Source organism: Athene noctua, chromosome 3 (genome assembly GCF_965140245.1).
Source record: "Athene noctua chromosome 3, bAthNoc1.hap1.1, whole genome shotgun sequence".
Taxonomy (NCBI): Eukaryota; Metazoa; Chordata; class Aves; order Strigiformes; family Strigidae; genus Athene; species Athene noctua.
This window is the reverse complement of record NC_134039.1, coordinates 45,461,536-45,470,444: the sequence shown is the minus strand read 5'-3', so window position 1 is coordinate 45,470,444 and position 8,909 is coordinate 45,461,536. Positions and strand designations below refer to the sequence as shown.

Sequence of the window (8,909 nt, the reverse complement as noted above, 5' to 3'; positions counted from 1 at the left end):
AAATTAGTGCTTCCACTACATGAGAGGTCCGAACTACCCGGCCGGTGCTGAACTTGTCTCCCTGTTACACCATCAGCTGCTAAACACCAGTTGGTGTTTCTAAAAAGCTTTTCCAAGATGGATGTTTGTGGCTTACTTACCATGTTCTCAGTGAAGTATCTGTTTAAGTAGTATTTTCCTGACCGATTCCACGAGTATTTAAACTGCCGTTTATGAACAATGGAGTCCCTAAAATGACTGAGACCACATACCTTAAAGACACACTAAGGCTAAAGTTGCCTCCTACCCTAAAGGACATTTTAACTATTTCTCACTGCACATGTACTGGCCATTTAACCACATACATTCTAAATTCTTATTTATATATGTAAAAAAGGAAATGGCTGTGTTTTCATTCACTAATTCAGCGAAAAGGTAACTAACCTAAAAGCAGTGAGCTGCAATGTTCTAGCATAATCATTTCCACTGCATGTGAAGGTGTTCAAAATTCCAGAACCTGACAAAAGCACTCCAACACAACCATGAAATTGTGTGGCTCTAACACCTCCTACTCATTACCTTTGTTTCTTCAATATCAGATGTATGAAATAAGTAACATCCGCTCTTCTGGGTGAACTTTATTTCATCACAATTTGCCTTTTCAGGCAACTCAACTTCCTTTAAAAAAGGGAAAGGGCCTCAAAAAAATAAAAAAAGAACACAATTTCTTAAGTCTTTCTTGCAAGCAAGAAATAAATTAAGAATATATTTAAAGATAATGACTTCATGCTTTCCGTGCAGCACATTCCATGTGGAAAGACACCTGCTTTGTATCACATTCTGTCTAACAGACTGCAGGGTAATGCTAATAAATGACTATTAATGGCATAAATTAAAATTATGGTTTGAAGAATTCTCACATGAAGCTGTGAGCTTGGTTCCTGGAAAAGATGTAGGTTCTGCACTATATGACTAATTAAAGGATTTAAGAACAATGTATTAAAATAGTTTATTAACACCAAGAAAAGACACCAAAAAAATCAGCTTTTACAGAAACAAAAGCATAATATAGTAATAAATCTTGCCCATTTTGTTAAAGTTATCACCATAAGTGAGGCTGCATATAGTCTGGCAGTCTTTCACAGGACAACCTTAAACTCCCACCGAGTTCTCCGACCCTAACGTTTAACATCCTGCATCAAACTCCTAAATGAATGTTTCTGTTTTGAAACCTTCCCTTCAGGCAGATGGATATTATCCAAATACACTCTCTTACTTTGTCAAACAGAGCAGCACAGATTTTCTTCACCAACCTTGCCAACTCTGCACAGCTGCTTTAGGTCCACTAATTAAACTGTACTTATGAAAAGAGAATGACCTTTCTACCTAGTCTTTTCTTGTTCAGATTATACTGACAGCAAGAAGTCTTGAATCTTCCAAGTGTGAAAATGTTCATTTACGTAGGAGAAAAGTGAGCATCTCAGGTGGTGAATTTCTTTTTTTTCTTCTTTTTCTTTTCATCTGCTGCCACTTTTAACTTGACTTCTTCCACAGGAAGTGCTCCTAATTTCTTCTTCTTTGCGTTCTTTACCTTTTCCTTGATGGCTTCGATATCAATTTTATTCTCAGTGGAGGCTACACAGTGAAAAATACCAAGATAACAGACATGAATTTTACCTTTTCTAAATTTTAAGTCTACAAGATGACTTCATATATAAACACAGTAAACTGCATCCTGTGGCACTGGTTAGGACTCATGTTCACTCACGATTTTATAAACTACTCTAATAATAATTTTTGTTGAAACGAGTTATTAGCCACAAACTTCTTTCAGCAGAATTCAACGGAGAACAGTCATATAAAAAATCCTATACAACTGCACTTGAACACAGACGTCACACTCGGCACACATACAAGCTACTATCACCCACTCCTCAGACCACAGATGTACTCCTCTGAAATTAAAACAGACACACTCTCTTAGACATAGGCCTACTGGCTTGGTTGGTCTCACACAAGAAGAAATTAATTATTGAGTTCTTATACCCCAACAAGCTTTCATAGTATTTTGTCTTTCTGCAAGTAACTAAGGTTGTAAGATCCCAAGCATACCTGTCACATCCTTACACTCTCTCCCTGGCCATCCCTTAATGGCCATGCCTGGAAACAGGACGGGGAAGGGTGGGCTGGAGGAATACGATACAGATCTCTGACCCTTGCATGAAGACCTTTATAAGTGACTTCTACAGGGACTGCCAGAGTACTTAAGTTAAACACTTAATGCTGAGCAACATGAATAACCTACTCTTAAATTCATCTAGATGATGGTATTTTCTCTTCTGGGCATGAGTCATGAGTTTGGATCTGACTCTCCTATCTCACACAGTTAATTCCTACATCTAATAGTGTGTACCAGCTGTCTTCTTTGGATCTCAGTTCTTCCCTACATACAAACTACTGCTGTTGTTTATTGTTGGAAGACTGAATGATTTCAGGTTAAAACACACAGGAGCTGGAAAAGCACAGTATCTAACATACAGTAAAATCAATAGCAGGATCACTGAAAATTTACTGCCATCACAAAGAAGTACTGTATAAATGCTGCAGAACACATGCCTTTCGAGAAACGTGAACTTTTCAGTTCAGAAGAAACTGTGTAATATATAGCGCAATAATATGTAGGCAGTATAGCCTACAAAACATACATAGTATATGTAATACAATAAATGAATAGGTAGTATCATCAATGAATCCAGAAAAATGAAAACTTGTGTCTCTAGTGCATAAAAAACCAAACCAGCTGGAGAACACAAGTTCTTACTCTGCATATAGTGTGGTTTAACTTTTAGAAAAGATACGCTATCGTATACCAATACTTACTCACAGTAGAAGTATTCAAGTAAGTACTGCTTTTGGGTTTCTTTTCCTTAACAGAACAGAATGCAAAAGTTATGGCAGCTTCACTACAAGACTAAAAGCCAAAAACTGATGTAGCCAGAACAACCAACTGAGCTGGCTGTCCCAGTATCTCCATCAGGAAAATGCTCTACAGAGAATTGTCATTTTATAGGTATAGAATTATGGGCTGCATTATCTTTCTACTGTTCCTGGCAACTCCACGCATGGATTTAACCACTAGGATTTTTTTGCATGACCTTTCTTATTTCCTCCAGCTGTACCTCTGCAAAATCACTCACCCTAGGAATCAACAGCAGGTTTTAGAACAGGAAAAAAAAAAAAAAAAGGTTACCTTTCTTTGTTTTCACAACTGGTTTTTCCTTTGGTGGGATAAAAGCTTTATTTCTTTCTTCTTGTCTTTTCTTGATTGCATCTGCCTGCTTTGCCTAGAGTTACCAATAAAAAGGTCAAGTATTAGTAGAGCAGGGCAAAAGGGACCAAAACCAAAAAGAATTCCAAGTCAGCTGTCAAATGCTTCTTAAGTGAACCATGGGTGAGAACTTTACCTTTATCTCTTCCACTTGCTTTCGTTTCTTCTGTCTTTCTTTCAAGAAGTATTCACCACTTGCCAATTCTTTATCAATCTGCATGAGACAAGTACCAAGAATCTTTAGGCAATTATGCATTATGAGCCAGATGTATAGTATCAGGAAATCAGAACTTGGCAGAAAAGGCCTCATAACCTCTTGTTAGCAAGAACACGATTTCAGGTAGTGGTATATTCCTGCACAACCAAATAAAAGTTTCAGCTGACCTGGCTTTCCGGCTGCGGAGGTGGAAACGGTGTGTATTCCTTTTTCGTATTTTTCTTCTTTGGTTCCTTGCGTTTTTTCAAGTTCTTCCGTTTGAACTTAGGCAAAAATCTTTCCCAACTTTGTGACCTTAGTTCAGGATCTTTTGATAATTCCCTTTTGATCATCAAAGTCTTCAGAATGTCACAAAGAAGTTATTAAAAAAACCAGTATTACAGTAGTAGCCAAGAGCTCCAAACTACAAGTTTTACTAAACCTTCTTACAGTGAATATGTTACATCCAAACCTTCCACCTCTCACTTAGTAGAGGGGTTTAATTATGAACAGTGGAACAAAAAAAATACATATGCCTCAAAACAGGGACAGAATATAATGGAGAAAGTGCCTCAGTTTCAATAAGAAAGCATCAAGCAAACAATTGAAGGAATGAAAGTTTATACACAGTTTTCCTTTGATGTTTTCTCAGATACTGTTAATGATATTATGGCAACATATCCTGGTAAAACAGGTTATCACAGCCAGGGTTTTTTTAAAGCAGCATACTACAGAAATTCTTAAAAATAGATTACCATATAGAAACATGTAAATTACTAACATACAACTCTCTGAGCAGAAGTAATATTTTCTTTTAAAGAGATGGACAGCGGACCATGCTAACCTTAATGTTATATATGGGATGTATATTCTTCATCGTGTCCAGAACAACTTTTCTAACCTGCATTTAATAAAAAAGAACAGAAAACTCAGCAAGTATTTAATATTGTTTATGTCTATAGATATTAAAATACAACATATACTATCTTGCTTCCACTCCTTGGCCCTGCCCCACAAAGTAGGTAGATTTGAAAAGCTAACACACATGGTTAACTGGAAGGCACAGCACCTTCAGAAGCACCAATAATATTTTTATGTTTCTAATACACTCCAGCATGCCCCACAAACATTACCTTCATGTTACCATGGATTTCACGGTGTCATGAGAAACTTGCTTTTGACAAACATTCTCTCTCCTACATAGTTACAAAAACCATATTGGATATTCCTTAATGTTACATATCATTAACTCTGCAGTATTTTCAGTCTTACACCTTGTATCCAGAACTACAAAAATTCTTGCTAAAAAAAAAACCCAAAACAGTATTTCACAAATGCTTTTTCACTTCCAAGACAGAAAGATCTGAGTCTAAACAAAATTCAACAGCTAAGATGCTAAGACTATGAGCATTCATGTAAATGTAGCTAACACATAGCTGAAATATCAGTGAGATGCTCCCGAGGCTGCCAGATCTTGCCTCTCATCTGACAAGTACGCTACACAAACAGCTCATCTGCCTCCCCTTACCTCTTTTAGCCCACTGAAGGGTCCAAGAGCTGAAACAGTGTTGCCTTGCACCATGATATAACAGTTCGTTAACAGTTCCAGAGCCTACACCAAAAAAAGAAATTAAGTGTAAGCTGAAGATGTGACACAAATTTGGGTCTAAGAATTGTCTCTTTGCTACACCTATTGGAAATACCTTCAGAGTAGATCCTTTTGGCCCAAGAAGTCGTCCTCTTCTTTTTATAAAAGTGTCTCTTTTCCTCACCAGAGAGCCTATTTTAATGATGTCACATGCAACATCATCCTGAAGGATACGAACTGCCTAAAGAGATGAGAAGCAGGCAATATTATCTGAACATAAATGTATTATTCAGAAGTCAACAGAATACTTCAGTTTATTCTTCTCATGTCACTTTCAGATATATTTACTTCAAACACATATTTTGAATCACTTGAATATCCAACTCTGAAAACCCGCTATAAGTATTATGATAGAATTTGATACAAACTTTCATGATTTAATACAGACCTGTTCAAATGGAACGCTTCTTGCCAGAAGTTTTATTAAATCTCTAGCCCTGATGATTGCATACGGATCAAAAGTCTTCTTTGTGGTAGTGACAGTCATGCTTCCTTCAATTAGATCCAGCGTTGCGTTCACATACTGCAATATTTGAAAACAAATAGTGAATCAGTCTCTAAGAATCCTGTATCTTTCATCTTTGTCAGTAAGAAGTTAACACACAGAATGCTACATACTGAACACAGATCCATTTTCCAAATTTCCTTAAGTGCCTTTCAGATTAAGGAAATTCACACACAGACACACATAAAAAAAGACTGAATATATGTGTCACAAGCCCCAAACACCACCCCCCTCCTCTCCCTGAATTTAGGCGCAACAAAGTTGTCAGTGCCTGGATGACGAGAGACACTTGCTGCTGCTGAGAGCTTTGCTGACAGCATCTGTAAAGAACCGCAAGTCTGGCTACACAGATGCCAATAAATAATGATACTACCAATTCTAAATGCAAGCACAGTAGAAATATATGCAAATACTGTACCAGAAAAACAACTTGCACTGTTTTTATAATCTCAAGAAAGACCTGTATCTCCCAAAAGGTAAAACATAGCATCATAATTGTCAAGTATTCATACATGTTCACTCAAGGCTTTCTGGACAAGTGGCCAGCACTCTCTCAAGTACGCTTCTCTATACTTCGGGAATAACGTTGCAAAACTGCTTTCTTCCAGCAGCCCTTTGGGATTATCCTCTCTTGTAAAGGCTGGCTCTTTCCATCCATCTGGCACAGTGAGAAGTTCAGATTCATCAACTGCTATAGGTAAAAAAAAAAGTTGTTTTTTCCTCCTTTTTCAGCAGTGATTATTACACCTCCTCCCCGTTTAACTGCAGACGAAACAATCTGAATGCAGGGACACAAAGTTTTGTTAATACTCTGCTGAATGTGGTTTGCATCTCTTCTGACTTCAAAGAAATTACTGCTTTATTTATTTAAAAAAAGAAAATAATTCCGCAAGTGAGATATGCGTTGCGGATATTACACAAGAGCAAGACACGGGCTGAGGCAGCGACCAGAGAACCGTGAGGACGGTCGCACCACAAGGCACCGCCGCTTCGCGCCTCTCGCACCCACCCGCCGCCTCTACGCTCCCCAGCGCCGCAGGCCGGGAAGCAGCCCGCCTTCCCCACGCTGCCTCTCCGCCTACACGAAACCGCGGCCAAGCTCCTCAGTCCCGGGCCGTCTTCGGAAACCGGTGGGACTGCCGGCGCCGGGACGGGGCAGCAGGCCGCGGGGAGACCCTCAGCCCAAGGGCTTCCCCGGCGAGCCGGCTGCCAGCCCTGCACGGACCCTCACCCTGCTCCCACCTGTCGCCGCTTTCTTTTTGCTTTTGTTTTTTTGCTTTTCATTCTGCCTCGGCCCGGCCTCGGCCACCTCGGGAGGATCCGCCATGTCCGCGCGCGCGCACCCCTCACCCGGCGGCGGAAGCGCCGCGCGCCGGATGGGGCGGGGGGCAGCGGGGGACGCGGCGCGCGCCGGGAGCCGCAGTCTCGGGGCGCGGCGGGGCGGGGCTGAGCGCGGCGGGGCGGGGCTGAGAGCGGCGGGGCGGGGCTGAGCGCGGCGGGGCGGGGCTGAGCGCGGCGGGGCGGGGCTGAGCGCGGTGGGGCGGGGCTGAGAGCGGCGGGGCGGGGCTGAGCGCGGCGGGGCGGGGCTGAGAGCGGCGGGGCGGGGCTGAGCGCGGCGGGGCGGGGCTGAGCGCGGCGGGGCGGGGCTGAGCGCGGCGGGGCGGGGCTGAGCGGCGGGGCGGGGCTGAGCGCGGCGGCGCGGAGCTGAGCCGTGGCTGCTCGGGCCCTGAGAGCGGCTTTAGTGCTTGTACTCACAACAGTGCCTTCTCCTACCGAGTTGTCCATCCCCGGGGGTTAAAAAGGGAAAATAAAGCCGGTGGGAGCAGGCAGGAATGCCTGCTCTGCCTGGCAGCGGGGGGCAGCGCCGGCCTCTGCTGCGCGGGTCACGGTGGATGGTGGTGGATGGCGGTCGGGCGTCAGGTGCCAGGTGCTGTGGGCTGCTGTCAGTCCTCGCTGCCTGTGAGCACAGGAAGTTCTCACAGCTCTCCGTCAGGGTTACTTTATCTCAAGGTGTGTTTGCACCTGGGCGACAGTGGCTCTGGTGAACACAGCACCGTCTGTCTCCAGCGGCAGGCTCTGCTTGGGCGCTTAAGCTGCTGGAGACCTTGCTCACTTCCCCAGGGTGGCTCCGCAGCCCTTTTGGGACTCTGCCATTGCAAGCATGGGCTCGAATTTAATGCCGCAGTTGAGGTGAGAGGAATATACCAACTGTCTTCTTTCTTTCATCTTCTTGCACGTGAAACATCTTTTGCAGCCACGTTCTTCAGCTTTGAATTTTCTGTTGCTGGTATGCAATGTAAAGGAAAAAAGAACCAGCATCATCAAAATGTACAGTGAAGTACGCTGGTAAATACTTGAAGTGCTTCAGTGCTCATAACTAAAGAGGATGGTGTTCCTGATGAGACCTAATTATTCAGCTGAATAACCCAGTCCAAGGTTCTCTGGGGGATGCTCTGCACCCTCCTTCCTGTACCTGTAACAGAATTTTCTTCACTAAAAAATCAAGAATGTGCCTACTTCACTCTCTTCTATGGGCATCGTGAAAAGCCAATGGAGTGAAAAACTGGAAGAGACGTTTAAGAGCAAGAACACCTGCACCTCTGAGGCAGGACGGTGTTGTCTTTGGCAGCTGTTCATCGGACCTATTCATAAAAGCCTGTACTCTAGTGTGTTTAATTACCATCATGATGAGAAAGATATTCCTATCATCTGATCTACACATAAATAAAATATTAATTCAAAAACCAGTTTTGATCCACCCAAACTATTCTTTGAATCTGACTGCTGTCTTTCCTACCCTGCTTCATCTCCCACAATGAATAGGACACCAGGATCCCTTCCGCAGACGAGTTTGCCATCGAGTTGATGCATGGTTTTAGCCATCTTAATTTCTGTCTGTCCACATCCTTTGAACAGGGAGGCTGCTGTGGCAGCACTTGGGCCAGTAAAGGACAGAACGTCCCTTGACGGGGCTGCGAGAGGCTTGGCTCTGCTCCGAAACGGCACATCGAGTATTCACCTTCTGCTCTGAGGACAAAAGGGAAAAAAGCGGGAAGGGGAATCGGGGAGGCCCCGCAGCAGAGGGGGTGCTGGTGGGTCGCTCCGGCCGTTTGGGGTGGTTGGTTATCCATCTCCGGTCCCGCTAGATGGCAGTGACCGCCGCGCCGAGTGGAGCGTCCCAAACGGAGCTGCAGCCCCCGCTGGGGTTTCTGCTTGAGGGAGGAGCTGGGGAGGGATGGGAGCCATGGGCACC

At 43.5% G+C, this 8,909-nt stretch overlaps 1 protein-coding gene across 2 annotated transcripts; it reads right to left on the bottom strand.

Annotated features, from left to right (window-relative positions):
• Positions 1-969: 969 nt before the first annotated feature.
• KRR1 (KRR1 small subunit processome component homolog) lies at positions 970-7,015 on the bottom strand. Of its 2 annotated transcripts, none has more exons than XM_074901496.1 (10): positions 6,899-7,015; positions 6,169-6,344; positions 5,540-5,674; positions 5,207-5,332; positions 5,032-5,115; positions 4,348-4,404; positions 3,692-3,862; positions 3,444-3,521; positions 3,230-3,323; positions 970-1,614 (listed from the first exon to the last, which is right to left on the bottom strand). In XM_074901496.1, the coding sequence occupies exons 1-10, from the start codon at positions 6,981-6,983 to the stop codon at positions 1,460-1,462; spliced, it is 1,161 nt and encodes a 386-aa protein (XP_074757597.1). In that variant the 5' UTR covers positions 6,984-7,015; the 3' UTR covers positions 970-1,459. The 2 variants fall into 2 exon arrangements, with proteins under 2 accessions (XP_074757597.1, XP_074757596.1); XM_074901495.1 differs by having other exon boundaries at positions 6,169-6,347; positions 6,899-7,008.
• Positions 7,016-8,909: the final 1,894 nt, after the last annotated feature.